This window comes from Molothrus ater, chromosome Z (assembly GCF_012460135.2).
Source record: "Molothrus ater isolate BHLD 08-10-18 breed brown headed cowbird chromosome Z, BPBGC_Mater_1.1, whole genome shotgun sequence".
Lineage (NCBI taxonomy): Eukaryota > Metazoa > Chordata > Aves > Passeriformes > Icteridae > Molothrus > Molothrus ater.
Genome location: NC_050511.2, coordinates 66,190,139 through 66,214,554, shown reverse-complemented (window position 1 = coordinate 66,214,554; position 24,416 = coordinate 66,190,139). Strand labels below are relative to the sequence as shown.

At 40.9% G+C, this 24,416-nt stretch overlaps 2 protein-coding genes across 4 annotated transcripts in view; both read left to right on the top strand.

Annotated features, from left to right (window-relative positions):
• The first annotated feature begins 4,193 nt into the window (after positions 1 to 4,193).
• Positions 4,194 to 15,314, top strand: CZH5orf63 (chromosome Z C5orf63 homolog). Its single transcript, XM_036403807.1, has 5 exons — positions 4,194 to 4,251; positions 6,718 to 6,842; positions 9,543 to 9,663; positions 12,396 to 12,452; positions 13,193 to 15,314. Exons 3-5 carry the CDS (start codon positions 9,544 to 9,546, stop codon positions 13,370 to 13,372), a joined length of 357 nt encoding a protein of 118 aa, XP_036259700.1. The 5' UTR covers positions 4,194 to 4,251; positions 6,718 to 6,842; position 9,543; the 3' UTR covers positions 13,373 to 15,314.
• A 3,532-nt stretch (positions 15,315 to 18,846) lies between these two features.
• MARCHF3 (membrane associated ring-CH-type finger 3) overlaps positions 18,847 to 24,416 on the top strand; it is a 62,757-nt gene continuing 57,187 nt past the window's right edge. For all 3 annotated transcript variants that reach the window (XM_036403945.1, XM_054518004.1, XM_036403944.2), the window contains exons 1-2: positions 18,847 to 18,941; positions 20,229 to 20,378. The gene's annotated coding sequence lies outside the window, so the exon portion shown is untranslated. The remainder of the gene's footprint in view (positions 18,942 to 20,228; positions 20,379 to 24,416) is intronic.

Here is a 24,416-nt window from a genome sequence, read left to right as displayed (position 1 = left end):
GCCTCCTTTGCTCCAGGCTGAGCCCCTGCCCAGCTCCCTCAGCCTCTCCTGGGGCTCCGTTCCCTTCCCAGCTCCGTTCCCTTCCCTGGCCACGCTCCGGCCCCTCAAGGTCCTCCTTGGAGGGAAGTGCTCAAAGCTGACCCCAGGATTTGAGGTGTGGAATGGCTTTAAGGTGAAAAAGGGTAGATTTAGCCCGGTTATTAGGAACAAATGTTTCCCTGGCAGGGTGGGCAGGCCCTGGCACAGGGTGCCCAGAGCAGCTGGGGCTGCCCCTGCATCCCTGGCACTGCCCAAGGCCAGGCTGGACACTGGGACACTGGGAGGTGTCCCTGCCATGGCAGGGGTGGCACTGGATGGGATTTAAGTTCCCTTCCAACCCAAACCATCCTATGATTCTGTGATTCTAACTCAAAATAACATAGAGAAATAGAATAGAAATCTGGAGGAGAACCAAATTGAATGCAATCCATCAGAGCAGGAGTTCTTTTTAGTTCGGATTGTGAAACCATGTCCACACTTTATTTAAGAGATATAAAGAAAAAATAAAAAGGAAGACTTGTGCATCATAGCATGGTACCTATGCAGCAAACTTAACCATTGAGTCCTAACTGCCCTTGAAATTTAAAGATGTCCTTTGTGCCATAATGAAAAATGGAGTGGAGTTGCACTTCTTTCAGATGTCAGAACACATTTTTAAATACCAAACTTTACAGCAATCCATCTCATTCCTAAGCACAGTGTTAGTGACACATGCTCTAAGTAATAATTCTTTCTGCATCTATCACTATGAAGATTAAGAAGATTCATCTCATAAATACTGGATTAAAACCAAAGCTAATTTTGTGCTGAGATATCTACAGTGGTGTAAAAAAAACCTGCCAAGGCAAAACTGGTTAATTGCAAAGCAGATGTTTGTAGCCTAAGAAAACCTTTTAAAAACAAATAAAATTCTTTTTTCCATCTTTTTTCAACCTTTTTTTTTCTTACTTATCTACTGTATTATAAACAATCTGATCTGAGGGTGAAACCAGTCTATATACCTGAGTGGACAACAATAAAACACATCTGGCAGTGTAAGAAAATTCTGATTTGGCAGAACCAGTCAGTGGTTTGGTTAATTGACCTGTGTTAGGCAACAGAATGACAATCCTGCTGAAACCAGGAAAGGAACACAGCCAGATCACTTCTTGCCTTCAGCAGCAATTTTGTTTAAATAAACTGACCAGTTTGGGCAGCTCTGTCCTCCAGGTTCCTCTGGGAATTTTAGACACATGTCCCACAGAAGGATAGACTTGCTTTGGGAGCAAGAGGGATAAAATTAATCTGAGACCTGAGATGTCAGGAGCATGCTGGTCTCTTTATTTAGACCTGCTGTCCAACCTGCCTCTGCCCTCTCTCTGGGTGTCCTCCCACCCTTTCTTTCTGAGAAAGTAAAATCCAGGTGAGAGCCAGCTCAGCATTTCCCTTGTGTGAGGCTTGTCAGGTCTGTCCTGTAGCAGTGCCAAACACCAAAACCTGACACTGGACTTTATGATGCTGGGAAACAAAAAAAACAAAACAAAACAAAACAAAAAAACCCAAACCAAACCAAACCAAAACCAAACCAAACCAAACCAAACCAAACCAAACCAAAAAAAAAACCAAAAAAAACCCACCAAAAACCAAAAACCAATAACAAAACAAAAGAGCAGCCAGTGTCAGCTTGCCAGCATTCCATCTCCGTTCAGCAGCAGGGATTAAGAGAGGGTCTGGAAAGGAGTCACCAAGATCCCGAGCTGACTCTCCCTCGTGTTAATTTAAATGCTGGTTAATTACACGTGTCACACCAGCAGGGTAGGATTACACCCCTGGAGAGCCTTTCCCCTGAGTGCTGTTGTGCTTCTCAAAGCACAGATGAAGAGGAGAAGCTGACTTGAGCCTCTACCCTAAAGATTTGTCTCCTACTCTAGGCCTAGGGACTGCTAGCTACTGTGAGAGCCTAAGTGAGGGATGCAGGACTCCATGGGGCTCTCCAAAATGCAGTTTGTTCCATCCAAGAGGTTACAGCAGTCCAGGGTGGTGGGTGACAGAGCTGTGCCCACAGCTGTCAGCTCCAGCTGCAGGCAGGCCTGGAGACCCTTTGGTTTTGGTTACAATGCATTATAGACTTTTCTTTGCTGAGCATCTTCATACAGTAGAACCAATCTGTACCTTAACTATTATCTATAGCCTATCATAACTACTGTAATTACCATATTCATGTTACTGTTCTCCAGTCACTAACAGTCAGTACATCACAGTTTAAGCCAGAAGTTGGTTTTCAGTTTTCTTGCAGTGGAAAATTCTGAGACCTTTTTTCTACTTTCTGACTTGTTTGCCTGTGCTCTCTTTCTGCTTGGTAAAAACATCTTCTTGTTTGGGGTGGGTTTATCCTTTGCTCTAAGCCATAAAAACCCCTTCTAACTAACACACCCTTTGCCTCCTTGGTTATGCAGTCAGACTGGCTCAGCAATTCTTTTCTTCCATATCAAAACTTGCTTCCATCTCTATTCCTTTATCAGACTCTACATTTAAAAAACTTTCTGCCAAGCACACACATATCTGTGAGACTTTCTTGTCAAACTTTCATCCTTCCCAACAAGCTACTATGGCAAAACCAAACTCCTGACAGAAATACACTATGTATTTACAGTATGTAAACATGAGCCTGCAGCTTTAGCTGCCCAGCAGTGGATACTTGCTATTTTTTACTTAAAACTTTTTTGGGGAAAGGAAAATGAACACACCTGATGACTGAAACACCTCAAATGGAGAATCAAGGGCATCCTCCTAGCACCTGCCTTGGAGATATTTATATGCACTAATGAGATCCCATCTCAGTCACCTCTAGACTAAACAGGCACAGCTCTTTACCTGTGTTTGGTTGTTGTGACCCTTTGTGCCCCAGTGATACCCTCCAATAATGTGGATTTTTTCCATTATACAGTATACCCACCTGAGTGGGTGCCCAAATTCCATGTTTCAGGTGGATGGAGGAGAAGATTTTGAGGCTGCTGCCCACTTTCTGGTACATAAAGAGTGGAATGAGGGGAATGTGGGAGCTACCAGCCTTCCCTTCCCTTCCCTTCCCTTCCCTTCCCTTCCCTTCCCTTCCCTTCCCTTCCCTTCCCTTCCCTTCCCTTCCCTTCCCTTCCCTTCCCTTCCCTTCCCTTCCCTTCCCTTCCCTTCCCTTCCCTTCCCTTCCCTTCCCTTCCCTTCCCTTTTTGTCCCCTACCTTTCACTCTACCCCTTTTATCCAAACCCAACCTTCATGCACTCACAGCAGTACCTCAGGGACTAACCCACCAATTTTTATGGATGGTCTCCAACTTTTTAACCAAATGTCACAATAGAGTAAATATTACTATTGCTCTTGCTATTTCTATTATTACTATTACATTACTATTATTTCTATTGCATTGCTATTATTGCTTTTGCATTACTGTTGTGAAAAACGCGTATTTTATGATTGGATTTTTCACAAATATTAAAATGAATATTATGTGTGTTATGTTAGAAAGTTATGCTGTGTTAATTTTCTTAAGTAGTGTGTTAAACATAGTTTTAGGTTATAACATAAGGTTAAAATAGAAACTATGTAATGTAAGATACCTTTTTTAAAAAAAAAGAAAGGATTCACACCGAGCTAGCAGGACACCTAAATCTTTCAGAAAAAGAGAATTTATTGCTCTCTTAGCGAGTTCTTCCTGCCTCGCTGAGCGCTGAAGACGCCGTCAGGAATAAGAGGAATAAATTGACACAGACCAGACAGAATCCTGTGTTTGAATGGAATTTATGCATCACGTATGAGGTGTATGAATATGCAACAGGCTGTTTTTAAGGGTTAATCCTCTGTTAACGTGGGTCCTTTTTCGGGTTTATGTTGCCCCGAAAGAGGTACCCGGACGTCCGTAACTCTTTGGGCTTTTTGTCTCGTATTGTCCTAAATCCTAATTATCCAAATTTTAATTACTCTAAACATATTACTATTTTTATAACCATCTTATCACTAATAAGCTTCTAAAATTCTAAAATTAAGCGATTTGCCCCTTCTCCACCCTCCTATCCCCCCATTCCTATTACTCATTCGCATTTTACTTTCTCTTGCGGGCCTCGGCCGCTCCCTTTGTGCCCCGGGAGCGCTTCCCGGGCCGGAGCCGCTTCCTTCCCGTGGCGCGGGCGCGTCACAGCCGGCGCTGCCGCCCCGCCCGCGGCCCGGCCGAGCTCCCGCAGGTGCGTGCGGGACCGCCTTGGCTTCTCGGGCCTTGGCTTCTCGGGCCTTGTTCCCTCGGGATGCGGCTCTTCGGCATGCAGCAGCCCCCGGGATCGGGATGCGGGTGCCCCGGGATGCAGCAGCCCCCGGGATGCGGGTGCCCCGGGATGCGGGTGCCCCGGGATGCGGTGCCCCGGCTCCGTGTCGCCGCGGAGGGTCCGGGCACAGGTTTGCGGGTATCGGCATCAGCGGGCGGGCTGGCTCCTTGCGGGGCAGAGGGAGGAGGGCTCTGGATACACTGTACCCCGTTGGGCTCGCCGGCGGGGCCCGGGGGGACTCGCTCAGAAGTTTCCAAATGGAAATGTTTAAAAGTCTTATTATGTTACATGTCTATAATGAATATAATGCCTACATATACATAATGAATATAATGCCTACATATACATATACATATGCAGATTATATATCACACACACAGAGATATATATGTATGTATATTTGTGTATATATATATGTATATGTATATGTATATATGTGCATGTATATATGTGTATATATATGTGTGTATATATACATATATTTATATGTATATCTACATATATTTATATATATACATATATATTTATATAAATATAAATATACTTATATTTATATATTTTTATATATTTTATATATATACGCATATATATACATATATTTATGTATATGTGTATATATACATATATGTATGTATGCAAATGTATATATGTGTGTATATATATGTGTATATATATACATCTATGTATATGTATATATGTATACATATATGTCTATATATACAAATATGTATCTATGTATATGTAGATATATGTACGTATATGTGTGTATATATACATCTATTTATGTATATGTATGTATATGTATATATGTGTATCTATGTCTATATATACATATATGTATCTATGTATATGTAGATATATATATATATATACATATATATACACATACATATATATGTGTGTATATATATATACCTGCATGTGTATGTAAGCATTATATATATTATAGATATATAACATAATAAAGAGTTTTAAACATTTCTATCTGGAAACTTCGGAGCAAAACCACCCAAACCCTGCCAGATTGTATATATACATACATAAATATACATATACATATATATACACACACATATATATACTTATATATAAATTATAATTTATTTTATAATTTTTATACTTTTTTATATCTATAATATATTTTCTGATTTGTTTTTCACATATACACACACAAAAATATGTATCATATATCTATGTATTGTTATATATATAGGCACACAAATGTGTATCTTATATGTAAACATGATAATATATTTCATATTATTTTTATGTTAATATATGTGTATATTTGTATATACACATACATTAACATAAATCTGTATACATATATATAAATCTGTATACATATATATACTCATGAAAATATTTGTATATTTGTATGAATATATACATATGTATAGGTATATATACGTGTGTATATATATGTATACTTAAATATATATATAATATATATATTTATATTATATATATGTGTATGTGTGTGTATATATGTGTATACTTAAAACACACAAGCTGTACATATAAATAAAATATATACATATCAATATATTGATATGTATCAATATAATATACAGTATCATTATATATATAATTAATATACAATATCATTATATACATATTATATGTAATATACAGTAGCATTAATATAATTATTCATACAATACACCAAAGCAATATTAATTGTGCATTAATGACATATTAATATTACCTTAATATGACCTACATAAATATTGATATGTATTATATCAGCAATATCCTATATTTTAATGTTATTGCTATGTTTGGTAATATGATAACATAATAAGCTGTGTAGCATGTAAGATATTAATATAATTTCATAAGATACATGGTTATATATAAAATATTGTATGCTGTGTTCTATTATATATATGATGCATATCTTATCCTCTATTATGCTATTTTTACTGTTAACTTTTAAGCTCCATTAGAAACTTTACATTATGGTAGTAGTGTGGTTTTTTGTGCAAGTTCTGCACAGTATTCAGAACAGGCCATTACAGCAACCTGTTGGGTGCAATTTAAATTATCTGGGATTTGAAGTGTGGCCCTGGACCAGGTTCTAGGATGCACTCCCATGGCCTCATCCCTCTAATCTGGAGGGGTTGCTGAGCAAAATATGTTGACAAATGTGACACTTCCATCTTTTCTGTGATGGAATGCAGTGTATTTCTGTGGCATTTTCCCCGGGTTACTGTAGGAGAAAATGCATGGAAACATGCACTGATTGATGCATAACATCACCCCACAGACACAGCTGGTATTGCTGATGGTATCTTTGAATTTCGAGCTGCTGCAAGAACCTGGTTCTCCCTGAGGGACTCCTAGAGTTATGAGCACGTGCAGAAAAGATTTTCTTGTGTTTTGCAGGCCTCCTCTGAATGTCTGGTGGGGTAAAAGCTGCGTGGGGATCTCCACAGCTGCAGGGTGTGCTGTCTCCACTCACCTGGGCTCCCTGGTCTGTGTCACCTGTTTTCCTGTTCAGCATCTCCTTGGTAGGTAATCAAATGCAGACTGCCAGGAAATTTAGTTTCCTTGATGGCCATAGCTGGTTTTGAATGAGGGATAACAGGAGATAGGTGTTTAAATTGCCATCAGCATGCATCCTGATATTTGCACCTACTTTATCCCCCCCATTCTCTTTCAGCTGTTACTTAAAAGGTAAATACTTCAAGGAAAATAAATCCATGCTTGTCTTTCCTTGATTGATGCTGAGATTAAGTTTATACAGATGCTTGCCTCATCTAAATAATGGATGGTTTTAGTGTCACAACTTAGTTTTCCTGCAGATGAGGATTTATTGGGTGATGTAAATTCTGTTAATGGGAATTGAGTCCAACTTGGCTTTGCAAAATAGAGCATGGGCCAAGCCCAGACTCAAAAGAATAATTTGTTAAATCTGTAGCTTTGTGGTTTAGGGGAGGGTAAATTCACAAGTTTGCAAGCATCCTTCTTTGCATTTATGTGTTCATTTTTTTCCCTCAAGCAAATCTTTATAATTGGGGGTAGTCTAGAGAGAAATCCAGAATGATGATATGGGAAGTTTTGTGCATTTTAGTGTCTTTGGTATCATTTTGCTTAGGTGAATAAATAGACAGACAGGACTCTGGTTTTTTCAAGTTATTTGTAAAAACAGCCAGTCAGACTCCTGTTAGCCCTGGAAACAGCAGATTCTTCTGGTCAGTGAAGATTTGCTGCTAGATTCTGAAGGTAGAATTTCTTGTAATTACATCAAATTGATGAAGAAGTTAAGGCACTACTGGCTGGTTTTTTTTGGGGGTTTTTTTTGGTTTTTTTTTTTGTGGGGCCTCAAAGTTTAGGTACTGAAACTGTTTTATTCATTCCTCTTCAGCTGATGTTTTGGTAGTTGTTGTTCTCAGGACAGCAGAGTATGGACGGATCAGGAAGGGAACCCTGGACTGAACTGGAGCTGTTTTATGCACATATATGTGTGGAAGGGAAAATGTGATCTATGGAAATCTGTGCTTTTTTCATTCTACTATCCAAAAAAAAAACAATGTGAGAGCATCTTCCTCATTTGGAAGGCTTGCTAGGCTGGGAACAAAAGTGTTCTTAAAAAACTTGTCAGCAAGCAGACCCTTTTTTTTGCCTCCACTTTTTATCTTGCATGTGAACAGGCCAACATGCTGTGAACACTTCATGCCAAAACTGCATCTGTTGTGGTCTTCCATTTGCTGTGGGTTTAAAAATTTTCCATGTCCGACTGAGGCTCTTCCTGCCCTCCAGATCTGCCTTTTTCCAAAAGGTTCCAAGCTTGCCCGCACATCTAACATTCAAAATCCCAGGCAGTTCTGTTTCCACCTTGCTAAGTGAAACAAGTGCAGTAGCTGCCAAGGACTGTGACCTTTGGCAGTGTGTGCTGTGCCAGTCGCTGCTCAGTGACAGGAATTTTACTGCTCTGCCCCTTGCAGCTGACTCTTACTAATAGCTGCTGTCTTTTGGCTGTGCAGGAAGATTGGTGGAGCAGTGCCCTGTCACCCATTTGATTTTTTTTTCTTGTGGTTGTGGCTTAGAAATAGAGCATTTAAAGTTTAGAGTCCGCTGCAGTATTCTTCCTTAGTGGTTATTCTGCATAAACTTTCCTCTTAGAAAAAAGCTTCGGGATATTGGTACTGAGATATCCAGTGAAGCAGAAGAGCACTGGGTTCTGTTTGATTAAACATCCCAAACTGTGCCCAGAAGCTGCAATGAGTTCCTCCTCACTCTTTAGCTGCTAGAAATTGTGACATCACGTTGTGTGTTTAGCTTTAGATAATAGAAGCTACAAGTAAGTCAGGCCTGAAACTGAGCAGAAGCAGTTTGGCTTTGCGTAAAAGGGATTCAGTTTGGTTTTCCCAGTGTAAATTCTGCAATCAGGTGTCATGGCTGCTGATAATGACCATGCAGACTCCCTTTGGCTTCCTTCTTTGTCCCTCAGTCTTGTAGGGGTCACATTAAGACAAAATCTTGGAGGAAGCAGTGTTTTTATCAATGACATTATGAACAGGTGACTTCAAGACTCCAGCATGGTGCCCTTCAATAACACTTAACTTATTCAGATTTTCTCAAAGGAATTACAAACCCATCAATTAATTTGCTGTTGCAGGAAGGACTTGGGGCAGTATGAATGCTTTTAATATTACCAAGTTAAATCATCTTGGCTACAGCTTTTTTTACTCACTGCAGAACGCATTGTATTAATATTCTGATTAGGCACAGATTAGTTTTTTTGATGGAATAATTCGGGTAAGTAGACTATGTCAAACGCTGCAGCAAGATTACAGAGGTTCAAAGCACAGCACTTTGCATTTTTAAATATGTAATTCCAGCTGGCATCTGTGGAGCTGGAACAGCATAGTGCATTTATGTCAGCATTTGTGTTAGGGAATTTAAAAGAGGCATTTCAACAAGGAAACGTAGGTGTTTTGTTGTTCTTTTCTTCTTTTTTTTAAATGGAACTGCTGCTTTTTGAGCTGCACAACGTTTCTGGCCTGCCACATAGTAAACCCACCTCCCTGATGAATGTGTTGATAGTGTGAGGATAAAAACCCTGGGTTGAATGTTTTGGCTGTGTGTGATTTAGAGCCGCCATGGAAGCGTCGCGTTTATCCTGACATTAAATTTCATGAGCTATAACTTGGAACAACTCAGAGGGGTTTTTTTGTTTTTTTGGTTTTTTTTACTGCCTGAAACAGGATGATGGTGCTCTGTTTCCTGAGCAGAGCCCTGCCACGAGCCAGGCATTCACCCAGCCCACTGGGGAGACAACTCTGCTCAGCCAGCACGAATAAACCAACCTTGACTTTATTCACCAAGGTAAGAGCTGTTCACACAATAAAGCTGGGCAAGACTGTGTGTTTGTCAGCTCTGAAACACAGGAATTGCAGGTTAAATGGCTTGTCCTTGCCCTTTATTTTCCCCCATTCAAAGTGGTGTTGGGCGTTTTACTTAGTGGGTTTCTGCACACCAGGCTTTGCTGCACAGTCCCGCTCTCATTGTAAGAATTAGCAATCAACAATTAGCAATCAACAAATATTTCAGGGTAGTTTTGCCTCTGTGACTCTGTGGTTCATTTACCAGCTGAAGATTTGGCCCAGCTGCCAGAGTTTCACCCTGAAAATGGAGAGCAGAGATGAAATGTTACACACAATCTGCCAACCACAAGCATCAGCAGTCAAAGCAGGCTCTTCAAAGTGCTCATGTTTAATTTCAGCACCACCTGTGAGACTGTAAAATGTATCCAATTAGTGCTGGGAGCACGTGAGGGAAAAGTAGATTTTTCTTTTACCCTCTTTTTTGCTTTATTGGCAGCAGAAAAAAATGGGTGTAGAATTCCTAGGCATATTTAGAAAACAGATGAGATGAGCAGGAAGGGTCATTTGTGGACTGTCACATTTCATGAATTGTTTTCAATTATTACCTGCATAATTCTGCACTTTTATAAAGGATGGCACAAGATGGGTTATGCTGAATTTATGTGGTTGTTGCAGCTTTTAAGAGGAGAATAACTACAAATGCAAAGGACTGAGAGTGCTGACATCAGTGTGGTGGTTTTAGATGTGATTAAAATATTTTCCTCCTCCTGCACAGTGTTTTTCATTCCTTCTGTAACCATACAGGAGTGTGGAAACTGTGTGACAATTGAATAGGTTAAAAATAATAGGTCAGCATCCATTTAATAATCAGAACTATACTTTAAAGTTGCAGCTTTCTCTCCCCATGCCCAGTTCAGCCTCAACTAATTCATAATTCAAATGGGGTAAGGTAGGGAATAATGCTCTTACCTTTGGGTTAAAAATTGGAAAAAATTATCTTTTTAAATTTAAAATGTGTCTTAAAACTCCTAACTAGTAAGGCACTGTGTGAAATCAAATTTTCTAGTAGCAGATTTCCAGCACTTCCCTGAAATGGCCTTTTGTTGAAGGTGTTTTTTAACTCTAAATGTTTACTGTTAACTTCAAATGTTCCCTGGCAATTGCAAAGAAAAGTGCAGTCTATTAAAAAAATCTAATCTACACTGTTATCTTATGCTGAATGATCCCTTGTTTGCCTCCTTCTTATTTTTAATAAGGAGAAAAGAGGAGGAGAAAGCAGAAGGGGAGTTATGACTTCTGGATCAAACTGATAGAAACTATCAAATGGGTTTCCCTTTGTAGTCCCCTTTTCTGACCACCCCAGCAACATTTGCTTATATAAATCTACTTCTACAAAAGATTTCACTGTTTGTTAAAATAATTCACTTCTGATTTTAAGCCAGTACCACCTAGTGCTTAAGCTTGCCATGAGAATGAAGCTATATTTTTTCCTAAAAAAAAAAAAAAAAGAAAAATTCAGCCACCTTTACCAAAAGCATTTATGCGCCTGGTATGTTGGGAAGCTCTCCACAGGCCTAGAGGAACCAAGTGTGTCCTGGTTTAACTGCACACACTTGGGGGTTTTTTTGTGGTTTTTGGGGGTTTTTTTGTGTGTTACAAAACTGGTGTGCAGGGTTCTGGGTCAATTCCTTTCAGTCACCAGTATCTGTCAAACCAAAAGCAGCCAGGACTATGAGGAACACAGGACACTTCAGTGTCCTGCGCAGGTTTTCAGAGCACAAGGACTTGTCCATGTGGGAAAGGCAATTTAGGTTGGATCTAAATAAAAGCAGAGTGTTTAATCTGAAGTAATTCACATTACTGGAAAATTCACATTACAGGAAATAAAAAGTAGCTGTTGCAAGTTAACTTCACTTTTAAACAAGCTCAAGGAAGACTTTTCAGAGGGAGAATGAGAAGAAGATCTTTTCCAGCTGCGGGAGGTGTTTTGGGGCAGAGGGACAGAGCAGTCATATTCACCTCCATGTACTTTGCCATGTGAATTTTATGGGCCAAATTCTGCTGTTGCAAACATTGGAGCAGCATGCTTTCATATGAATTAATTCTTCAGTTCCAGCCTTGGTGTCAGCAGAACTCAGATGGGGGAGTTTTCAGAAATGTGAGGGGTTTTTTTGACCTGATCAGGGGTTAAGACACTGAAGGTGTTTGCCAGTTCTCCTTTCTGGAGGATACTTTCCTTCCAGCTCTGCTGTTTGGAGGATCCTGCTTAATTTCTTCCAGTCAAAGCCACCCAGTCTTAAATTGCCTGCTTTTCCCATTTGAGCTGAGCCATGTTTCTTGATCTGAGACAGGCTGGAAGTTACTTGTGGGGCTTTCTCATTCCTGTTTTAGCAGGAGTGGTGCCTGCAGCTGTCTGCATTTGCTGCTGAAAATACTTTCAGATCGTTCCCTTGGATCTGATTTAGAAAACTGTAAAATTTGCCCCATGAGAAATGCAATAGGAAATGTAAAATGATTAAATTCAGTAGCTGGATAGTTTGTTGGGGTTTTGTTTTCATCCATACTGCACTGATAAGTAAAGTTTTAGAAAGCCCCTAAGGCAGGGAGCTTGGTGCAGGGAAGGGAACCTGAATTTACAGTAATGAATGTAATGTCTGTGTGTGTTATTTCACAGTACAAACAACTTCTGTGTTTTACTGCACACTTCAAGGTACTCTGAATGTTTTCATTTAGAAACCATGCCCTCTGTGTGATGAAGCAAAAGAAGTTCTTGAGCCATATAAGAGAAGGGTAATGTATGGAAATTCTGTATATGTTTTCTATATGGAAAGAACAGTTAATCAGGATTCATTCTTTGTAAAAAGAAAATTGCTTGGATTTATTTGCATCTGTTATTCTTTCATGGATGACCTCTTCAAGACAATTTCAGCACTGATTTACATAAAACTCATTATCCAAAAGCATTTTGTGATAATGCTACTCAAATAAGTATTGGCAAACTAAGCCAATATAAACCATATTACAGGAGTTCTTGAAAATACTCCTTTTGCAAATACTGTTGCCTTGTCTGAAGGAAGAGCTTGGAACTTTCATGAGCCAGGATGTAATTTGGGAAAGATGTAACTAAGTGGGGTTTTGAATATTTGAACTATGTGGCTGCAGTTTTCGCCGTTTTTCAACCAGTTTTTGATGTCTCTGTTGAAGGATGAAACTTTTAATGGAAGCATTGAGGCCTGTTGCACTCTGCTGCCTGTTTTGTTCCCGGCTGTGTGTTTGTTGGGGTTGCTGCCCACGGGAGAGTGGAACAGGAATATTCTGGGCTAGGGAGGCAGTCCCTTGTGGGGAGGCAGCCGAGGGTTGTGGCTACATATATTCTGTACTCAAAAAAAAACCAGGCCGCAACACAAAGAATAAACCTGCAAGCTTCAGGAAAACAGCCCTGCACTTGTGAGGAAAGCACTGATCAGAAGACAAGCAGGTTTTGTTTTACAGTGTCCACTGGGAACTGACATATCTCTTCTCTGCCACAGTTCATTCTGCAGGAGGTGGACATCACCCTTCCAGAGAACTCGGCCTGGTACGATAAATACAAGTATGACATACCTGTTTTTCACTTAAATGGGAAGTTCCTGATGAAGCACCGAGTCGACATTCCAAAGTTTGAGGACCGGCTTAGGAAGCTGGAGCTGCAAAATGAGGGAAACCAGTGAAGAAAATGCAGCTGCTCTGAGGCAGGCCTCAAAGGTGAAAAGAACTTTGTGGAAAAAAAACCAAAAAACCAAAACCAACCCATATTCATTCATCTGGTCTTAAATTTCTTAGGACATACGAGTGTGAAAAGCTTGAGTGGCTTGTGTTCTGTTTTGTGCTAATCACTCAGCCCAGCTGCACCAGGAGCCACCTTTTCTGTGCTGTTCATTTGCTGCTCTCCTGGGCTGGTGTTTTTTCTCCGAGAGAATAAAAGCTGCTCCACAGCAGCAGATAAAGTAAACTCTGTCTGTGTGGGGTTGGCATGGCCAGGTTTGGGCAGTGGGGGGTGGCACAGGGGTGTTTTTTCTGAGAAGCTGCTGGAAGCTTCCCCTGTGTCCAGCTGAGCCAGCCAGCTCCAGGATGGATCCTCTGGCCACATCTGAGATCATCAGTGGTGAAGAGGAAGAAGGAGAGAATGCTTAATAAAAAGACCACAAACCCTGTTCTCCATCTCCGTGAACCACTGAGGGGAAGGAGGAAGAGAAAACTGGGAGGGAAGTTAAGCCTTCGTAGAAGGGAAGGGTGGGATAAAGGAGTATTAAAGATTTAGTTTCCTTTGTCTTTATCCTGCTGTGGTTTGATTGGTAATAAACTAATTTCCCTAAGTCTCTTCTCTCTGTGTTCTCATCTCAACCCAGGAACCTTTCATTGTATTTTCCCTCCTCTGCCCAGCTGGTGATGGGGGGGACTTCTGGTGGGTGTGTGGCATCCAGCCAGGATCAGTGTTTAAAAGATGATTAGCACGTGTAGATGGAGATTAGACTGTAGATATGTCAGAGAATTCCTTGAAGAAGTCCAGGAGCCTACCCTAAGTGATAATTCAAAATAGAAAATAGGGCATTCAAGTTAAAAGGGCACTTGATTAAGGACCACACACTCTCGCTGGAATTGTATCTGTAAAATGATCATCACAATTTGATACAGTTATTGCTAACACCTCACACTGAATTGTTTATTTTTCACGTTTCAGTTCTGTCTGCCACGCAGCTGCAAATCCATTTATCCTGTGGCAAGAAAGCCATTTTTTCAAGGATTGCTGCAGTTACATTAGTTACACAGGCAGTGTGGGCCTGTGAAGGAGACAGAATGCCCAAGTTAAACATGTTTTCAGGACGTAGAGAATGACAGATTCAGGAAAAGACAACCATTTTAGGTTAAATAATCTGTAACAGACTGCAGAAAGTTGCTGGTATTTTTGATGTACTTAATAGATTCTTTAACACAGAAACTAATCCCTACCTGCTGCATTTTCGTTCTTATCGTGGTGATATTCAGTCTTTTCTTCTCACTAGGAATTTAAGCAGGTTCACTTGACAGATGTGTCTTCACAGAGGGAAGGATCCAGATGCAATGCCTGGCTGGAACAGCAAATTGAAATACAGCAGGATTCAAGAAAGACTTCAAGAAAAAAAGAAAGAAAGAAAATTCAGAAAGATTCAAGAAAGTTTTGGAGTATGGTTTAATAAGAAGTCAGCTGATCTGCTGTGGTGAAAATGGGCTTTGTGGCCTCTTTCTGCAGTGTCTTTAGCATTTGGCAGATAATTTGCAATCTAGTTTTGATGTATTCCCCAAGGTGAAAAATTTCTGGGGAGGTGGGAGTAAGAAATTAAAACTTTCCTCCAGTTTAGCAGCTTCAGTCCACTCAGGCTGGGGTCTGAAACTATCCAAGGTTTCCCAGGAGGGAGACCGATGCCATTTTTATTGCACAGAACTTGAGGTAAGTTCAGCCAGATCATGGATCCACAGAGTTTTTCATCACCATTAGCAGAAGAACAGGGCTCTAGAGACAAAAAACTTCTATACTTTCTGTAGTTCATGATGCTACAGTCAAAATTCTGACTGTTCCATGGGAAATAAATGATGTTTTCATTTGTTAAATAAAAGATTTGAATTATCTCTGTATCAGCAAGTGCCACTTGCCTTTCTTCTATGACTTGAGATGGTTTCAGAGGGCCCAGGTTTTTTCCTTACTGAGGTTTTTGTGATAAGAGAACTGCATAGAGCACTTGTCAACCATAGCTCAAGTGCTCTTCTAAAATGCAACAGAATTATCTCGAAGATAGGGACAACAGAATTCATGTGGACTCACCCCACTTCCCAAAATACGTAACTGACAGAGACTGGCAGAGCTCTCAGAGATCTTTTTGCCTTTGTTTTATTCTAGTAATTTCTGTTTCGGGAAGGAAAAAAGAAAACAGGAAGTTAAAACCAAACTTCTTAATCATTTTAGAGTTGATGAATCCCTTGTTCCTTTTTCTGTCAGACTGTGGAGAGTTTCCTCTGTAGGCACTGCCAGATACTTTTTCCCCCATTTATTTTGTAAAGTGAATGATAACAGTATTTCCATAATACCTTTTGTCCATTGCATAGCTTTTATGAGTGAGATTGAGCTTTTCCATTAGGGCTGTGCTGCCAAAAACCTTCCAGTGGCTTTACTGCTCTGCACTTTTAAGAGAGTGGGAACCCTCTTTTCATCAGCTTGGACACAGGGATAGGAGGTGGGAATGTGTCAATATGGAGTGTTGGTGGCACAGCCTCACCTTCATTTTCCAAAAGCAAGAAAGGATGCATACTACATAAATTTGAGGGGGGTTTTTTCCCCCTTCTTCTTGAATGTAAAAAAATGGAGCTGTGTCCCAGAACATGCATCTCTCTAATCAAATGTGTTGAAGTATAACACAGGTATTAAAAGGAGAAGGTATTTGCCCCTGCTGAATATATATTTATGGAGCAATGTGCAACTTTGTGAAAACTGGCAATTTACTCTTTTGGCAGGAGTGAGTATTGGCAGGAGTGCAAAACCTTGTAATGCACTATCTCTGTAGTAAAAGGAGAATGAATACAAGATGGATTTATTTTCTATTTCTGGCCAATTAAAAAGCACACAGACAATGTCCCATCTTCTTCCAGTAACTATAAAAAGCCAAACACCCACTGGGCTTACTTTCTTCTATGTTCTGCTTCTCTGACTCTTTCTTTGTGTCTTTAAATTGTACACAAGACATGGAAGAAAATGTCTCATTTTCTTTTAGGCACAGCACTGCAGGCACAGTGTCTTCCTGTCCAAAGTGCCCTGTGGTACATAATCTCATATTCAGCTGTAATCACATGGCCATCTGGGTTAACTACACGTGGAAGTAAACAAAGCCCAGTGTGCAAGTGTTTACAACATCTTTTTTTCTTTTTTCTTTTATTTTCTTTTTTTTTCTTTTTTCTTTTTTTTTTTTCTTTTTTCTTGTTTCTTTTTTCTTTTTTTCTTTTTTTCTTTTTTCTTTTTTTTTTTTCTTCTTTTTTCTTTTTGTTTTTTAATTTCAGTGGCAATATCACTTTCCATGCAGTTTCGCTTTACAGTCTACCAATAACATCCCTCTTCTTTTCCATCGTGCCCTGCTGGCAAGAAGGCTCCATCCCGTTCCTGTGAAACTGCTTTGCCTTGTAGAACCAAACCTGAGTTTTTTTGAAAGTCATGACTGGAACTGTGAGAACAGAACAGTTTCCAGTTAGGAACTCCATCTGAATAATAGCTTGAGCTGCTTTGGCAAAAAAAAAAATCATGGTAAGAACAACAAATTATTTATTTGTTATAAATAAATATATATATTTTTCTCTGTCCTCTATCCTCACCACTTGTAGCATTTGAGATCAAATTCTGGTTCTTGGTCTGGATCTTCCAGAGATAAATGGCATATGAACATCCAAAGGGTAAAATGAGTTCCTGCAGGAGAAAAATCCTCTTTGCTTGTCCATGGAATGAGCTGCAGGGACTGAGGGCACTCCAGACCTTCCTCATTTTCCCTCAGTGCTGCCTTCTGGGGCACATATGGTTGATTACAAGGGTAAAAACTAAACCCCTGCCAGTCATACACAAATCTCACTGAAATGAGACACTCCCTGCATCCACTCCCTTCTGGGGGGAAGGCAAAAGATGTGGATTGTGTGATGTGGATTGCTGGAGCGCCCCTGGACACGAGGTCAGCATGTGCAAAATTCAGGGTCTTGCTGCAGCCCAGGGAGTTTTACCCTGCCACATAAAGAAATGAGACTTAGACCATGTAATCTTCTGTCAGTCTCTTTTTCCCTTCTTTTCTCCCCTTCCTGAGTCCTTCCCGGGAATATTTAACCCAGGGACCGATACAACAAGGTGATACAGCTGGGTTTTTGTCTTGAGGGTTTTGGGTTTTGATGCTGCATTCTTTTGTTCAGTTGGTTTTGGTTTTTTGTGGGTTTTTTGTTTCTTTGTTTGTTAGTTTGGCGGGTTTGTTTGTTTGAGTTTTTTGGTTTTGTTTTGCGGGTTTTTTTTGTTGTTTTTTTAATGCTTGGTTTTGTTGTTTTGGTTTTGGTTTTTGTTTTGTTTTGAATTGGGCTGGGCTGCTTTCTTCAGTATGACATTCCCTGAACATTCCCTGGAGATCAGCTCCCAGAAAGGTGGCACCTTCCTCTCCATCCAGCGTAGAAAAGCACGGTGAATCAAACCGCCAGACCACACGCGGGTCTGATTTGTACACCAGTCACCAATTCAAGCTTCTCCTCCAGCAGGTGAGACATCCATTGCTCCAGGATCTCCGAGGTGCCAGGAGCTGAAGCTGCAGATCCGTTTGCAAGGGTTGGATCCAAGCAACCTCACTGATGTCCCCACTGCACGGAACACCTAAATTTCTACTAAATTTACCTTTCCTGCTAAGATGGGCTGAGTAACTTGGGCATGCCAGTCTCTCCCTTTTTATTTTAACACACACACAAGTATCACCTGTGTGCTGTTTCCATCTCCACCTGGAGGTGTACCTGTGTTGCTGGGGTGGGGCGGGGTGAACATGCAGGTGCAAATATTGGTGGGCATTTTTTTGGGAAAGCCAAGCAAGGGCAGCTCCTCCCTGCCCCTGTGATTTGCCTTCAGGTAAAATTTTAGTGCTGCTTTAACAGCTGCATTCAGGCAGCAATTTCATGAAATACCATCTCAGTCCTTTCATTTCCAAACAAAGCAAGCGTGACAGAGACAGTGGGATGGAGAACTGCGGTTGGGCAAGGAAAAACATTAGCCTGGGGGGTTTATCTTTGGAACTTGGGGCCGCACCGTTTTTGGACGCAGCTCCAACTGAGTCTCAGCAAACTCTCGGAGCTTTCAGCACCGAGGCAGCTCCGGGGAAGCTCCTTCCCTTCTCGGACCGTGGACACGGGGCTCTTGTGAGGTTTTTAACAAAAAAAAAAAAAAAAAAAAAAAAAAAAAAAAAAAGAAAGGAAAAAAAAAAAAAAAAAAGACAAGACAACGATGAAATTCCTTGATTCCTCGCGCTGTTCCAGGCTGGCACGGAGCTGTCGCTACCCGGGCGCTCCTTTGTGTCGCTGCTGCTCCGCGGGTACCGCCAGGGGAGGAGGAGAGGAGGAGGAGGAGGAGGAGGAGAAGGAGGGGTTGATGGAGAGAGGTCCTGTGGCGACAGCCGAGCCGGAGGCTGCTGCTCCTGGCTCTCTCCCGCGGGTCTGGCCGCTCCATCCCTGCTTTTGGAAGGAGAGCTGAGGGTCCGGGAGGAGGAGGTGAGTGTGACGCGGGAAGGAAAATCCGCGGTCCTCGCGTTTTCTGTGCGGCGGTAAATTGCTGCTTTTTTTTTTCCTTCTTCTTGTTGTTGTTGTTCCTCTTCCTAATATTATTGTCATCGTCATCAGCGTTCCCCAGCGGTTCAGCTGGGGTTTGGGGTTTAACTCTTTCATTAATGAAAAGGAGGGAAATCCATGTGGAGAGTGATAATGCCCAGCGTGGAGCTGGAGCTGGCTGGAGGCTCTTTCAGGCAGAATTGCCTTCGGGAACTCCGGGGAGGAAAGAAATGCAGTTTCTGTCTGTTCCAGAGGCTGTGACAAACTGTAGCCATTTCTGGGATTCAGACTAGGAATTATAAATCCTTCTCCCTTTTTATTTTTATTTTTTAAAATTCCTTTTTCCCTTTTAATTGCCGGGTCTCAGAGGGATCTTTGCAGATATAAGGGGTTATGAAACTCCCCAGTAATGTACCTGCCCATGCCAGAGGAGTTTAACTTTCAACGCAATTCAAAGCGAAGTTTAAATTTCAAAGCAATTGTTTGAACTTAAAATTTAACCCTGTGTTGCCCGCTCTGGGTCTGCTGGTGGTGCACGCAGGGTGTTTACCGAGTAGTGTCTCAACTTTGGACTGTGCAGGGCATCCCCGAGCCATCAAACCAGTGAAAGCAGAGCATGTAAATTAATTAATATGTCTATTAGAGATCACTCGTTTTGGCAAGGATGCTTACGGGCCATCCAAGGTCCCTTGGAATAAACAGGAAAACTCGCTGAGGAATGACTCATGTCCGTGGGCTTCGGACCCAGTGCAGGGTGTTGGAAATGTGCTTTGCCGAGTGGAACTCTGTGGGTAACCCTCCCTCAGCCCCCCTGGCTCGTAAAGGGTAGTGGGATGAGGTTTTTAACAAAAAAGGACAAGAATGGCCTTGGTGAGTGGTGTCAGACAAAAAAAAACTTGCGGGCTTGTGGCTTGCTTTAAATACATTTGCTAATTGCACGTGTGTTCCCTGGGGTTTCGCATGCCATTGATCTTTAATTAATTGCTAATGGCTGAGCCTGCTGCTGTTTGTGCGGCTGATGAGGCAAAATGCAGCCTGTCCTTCTGCAGTAATTATTTATTTGTGGTGGCATCTCGGGGCGTGCAGCGTCTGCCCTGAAACTTCCAGGTGTGGCGTGCTCGAGTGTGAGGCACCAGACTCACCTGGGAGCACACAGGGCAGCTGGATGACGGACTTCCCACTCAAAAGGGACTTCTTCTGATACATTTTCTGATCTCTTGCTTGTCACAGGCTGCACAGGATCTCACGGATTAATCCTGCGTCGGGCCCGCGGCTTCTGTGAGGTCTCCACTTGCCCCTATGGACAGGCTCCATCCGCGGCAGGGCTCCGAGCGTGTCTGAGCCGCTGCCTGGGGGCTCGTAGGCTTGAGCTCGGAAAGGGTGAGTGACATCTTCCATTTAAAATGGCTGTAATTGGGCTGAGAGCCGTTTTGATCTGTCAAAATGCGTGGTCTTGCAAGTAATGCCTGTTAAAACACGTCAGGGTAGCTGTGGCTGTTGTGGCACTTGTGTTGGCAGAGCCACTTTCTCCTTGAATTTGTATTTATTATCTTTCTCTGCAGCAGATGCTAAGAGATGCGTGTAGTTTCTGTAGTAGCAGAAACTTCACCCATATTTGAAAACACATCTAGCTAGCATGTTCTTTGCATCCCTGCAGGGTCTCTTGATACAAATTTTAGGGGGGCCTGGCTTCTGAATGATGTTCTGAACGGATTCATCCTCAGACCACCATTGCCCAGATAACAATATTACCCTAAAGATAACTCCAGCTAGTTGGATCAGGCCCAGAAGAACCCCTGTGGGCATCCTTCCCTTAAAATAAAACAGGTTATAGAGCAATGAAAAGTACCTGTGAGCATCACAGAAGTGGTCACGGCAGATTTCTGCTGCCAGGAGGGTGTCCTGCTTTCCTTATGGAACCTGGCAGGAAGAAATTCTGCTGCTGCTGCTGCTTGAAAACCACAGTCTGAAAGGGAGGGAAATTACTTGTGACACGGTGCAGGAAGGCTCGTCACGAAATCAGATTGCTGGAAACCACCAAAGTGATAATGCGGGCACCTGTCAAGGGGCTCCTGCACTGCTCCTGTGCCATCCTGGCTGTGCCAGCCCTCTTGGTGATATGCTGAAGATAATTTTTAGTGTCCTTGCTGTGGTGCACCCCTCCACACAGCAAAGAATCCCATATCTCTCTTTCTGGTGATTACTGAACCTGTTTTCAGAGCAATACAAAGCAACGGGGGGGGGTGGAAAGAGAGTATCTGGCATATCTCTCACTTTGCTCTCATTTAAGCTTCGCGCAAGGCAATGTAGACCAGAATTAATTTACTAATCCTAATTATACTTGTCTTGGAGATATTGATGATATTTTCAATTTCGAATTTATGCATCTGCAGCTTCATATTTTTTTTTCCTCCACTGCAGCAACAAAGCCAGGAAAGCTCTTAAACACATGCCTATTTTAAGCCTGCCAGCAGTCCCTTTGACTTAATTCAGCTGAGTGGCCCAGGGCAATTGTTTGATATAAAATTCTCTCTTTCCTGATGGCAGCTGAAATTGTTGTGCTTTCTTTTCATGGTTTTGAGGGAAGAGGAGAAGGGGGGAGAAGGGAAGAAGTTGTTTATTCCTGAAGCCTTGCACATCTTGGCCAAGATCTTCTGGGTAAACCCTCAAAATGGGGATCCTTGCGTGTTAAAAATTCTGGTGTCTTGGTACTTGCCTTCACCCTGAAAAAAACCTTTGGGTTTTGTGTGACACTCATTCCAGACAGGAATTTAGAAGGCCTTTTTCATTCCCACAACACTTATTAATTATATATTATATATTAATTAATATAATTCTATTAATATAATTAATATAGCGAATCTATTAATATATTATATATTAAAATATATAATATATGAATTATATATTTTATTAATTATAATAAAACTGCTGCTAGATCTACCTCAGACATGTCTGTTTCTAAACTGGAGTGTGTCCATGCCTTGGCACTTTACCATCCTTCCACACTTCCTTGTCTTCACCTTTTTTCTGCATTAAGCTCTTGCACTTTCCCTTTTTTCCCCACAGTTTGCCAGTATTTACCTCACATTTTTTCTTTCCTTGATAGCCTTCCCCTGCTAAAATGCAGCTGGCAGAACCAGTAGATTTGCCAGCATCTTCACTCTGCATTTTATGTTTTCTCTGTTCCCTGTCAGCTTGGACACTCTGAGCAGCTCAGGACAAGGATTTCAGTCAGATTTTGGACGTCAGCGTGGTGATCACAGAGATATTTCTTTGATTATGTCTTGGAGAGGTGTGCCATTGGAAAACTGTTGGGTTTATATGGATTTATATGGGATCAGTTTGGGGGATAACTCATCACCCAGGTCTGGGAGGTACCAGGGGAAAGGAGGATCAGCACCAGGGTTATAAAGGGAATGTAGCAGTGACACTCATGAAATATGACTAATATGGGCTGGATATCACCTCATAAATTCCTCATCTTTGGACCCTCCCTGGCTCTTGAACTGAAAGCTGCACCTTGCCATCCTTATTTTTTTTTAATACATGGATGTTTTAAGGAATTCCCATCCAACAGCAGTGTATTTGTTATGCTCTGGTCTGAGAAATGATGATTACTAGCACACTTCTTTCCTAACAACCAGCTTCCTCTTGGGAGTTGTCACTCAGTTTGATTTTTATGCCACAGATTAGCAATATCAGGCTAATTCCTGCTGGTGAAACCCAGTGCTTGACACCCTGGTATCTGAAAATACACAGAAAGGATGAGGGGGCTATTTATAAAAGAGGCAAAAAGCTTGTAGCCTGTGTGAAGTGATGGAGAAAATGAGGCACTACTTGAAAGAAGTGATAGCAAAAGAGCCTGCAAATTACCTGTCTTTAAATTCAGTATTAAATTGAAGTTATTACAATGTGGTAATATGCATGAATCTGTGTTAATATTTTGTCTCATTTGAAATGCTCTTCTGTTGTTTTTTTTTTTTTTGTAAATTAGCATTTGGTCCCCAGCATTGAAGCTACCTGTGTAAGGTGTCTGTATTAAATTTTAAATATTACCTCCATCAATTTTTACCAGTCTCCACTTATTAAATGTATTACGTATACGGTTTTTAAAATGTCATTTCCTAAGAGTTTCTGAGCCACCTTTAAGCAGGTGTAAAGCTGCTTTCACCTCATTTTGGAGGTTTTGGGCAGCAGTGGCAGGGGAGGTGCAGAGCTGTTACTAATTCACAGAGGATTTCCTTTCTCAGGTCACTTACAGGTCAAAGGTAGCAAAAAACACCAGAGATTTCGAGTGGGCTTTGATAATGATAAATAATAAGTACAACTTAAATATATGTTACATATATATATATAACTTACAAAATATAAGTATTATAAATAATAAGATAAATAATCTGTATAACTCCAGCCAGTCTTCAGACAGGTAATTTTCTTTCAAACAGGTATTTAAAAGGAAGGGAGAGATATTTCTAAATTCTAGTGGCTGTGATTTAAAAGTATTAACACTTAATACAGTATTTTAGTCCTAGTGATTATTCAAAACGAGGTTTTATGTTTTCCTTTTGCTTTCCAGCCTTGCAAGTGACTTTTCCTTGTACTTCTGCCCCTTTTTGGATTGAATTCTGCTGTCTGCACCTCAGTGAGGAAATTTGCTCTCTTGCAGCCACTGCCAATGTAAATTCAAAGGGCAATTTCTTGAGAGTTTTGAACATTATGCCCACAATACTTTTTATCAGAAACACATAAGAACTGCAGTTCTGCTATCTCTGTGAGGATAATATTAGCAGAGTTCTCATCATCTTTGCACTGTCCTTACTGGAGTCTTAGCTTTGTGTTAAGAGCTCTTCTGGAGGCATTCCATAAAATTAAATGGAGATTAAAACTAATTGGTTTCTATGTTTTCTAAGCCACTGTAAAAACTTGAATAATAAGTTGAGGAAATTGTCTTTTTGAAAGGGTTTTTTTTTTTTTTCTGCTGTTGAAAAATTTTATCACCAAGGAGTTATTTTCCTCTCCCATCCTATAAAACTTTTACTAATGGCAAAGAATCATTCATTATATGTCTTAAAAGAAAACTGTAAACAATAAGAGATAAGATTCAATGTGATTTTTGAGCAAAATTTATATCCCCAAAGTCTCAGTGATGCAAAAGCAAATTGCAGGACAACTTCCAGTATCTCGTTTTTTGCATTCTGCTGATGTTAGTCATGGTGAGTTTCTGGCGAGAAAGATGAAAAATGCAGTTTTCATATTTAATACCTGATATTTAAGCTTTGAAAATCCCACCAAAAAATGGAATGAGGAGGTGATTTAGTGGTATAAAATGGGACAGGAAATGTCACAGCCCTTAGAAGCCAAACCAGTGCATTTTGTGACCTTTGCTGCTGTCCTTTGGTGCCCATCTGAAATCCA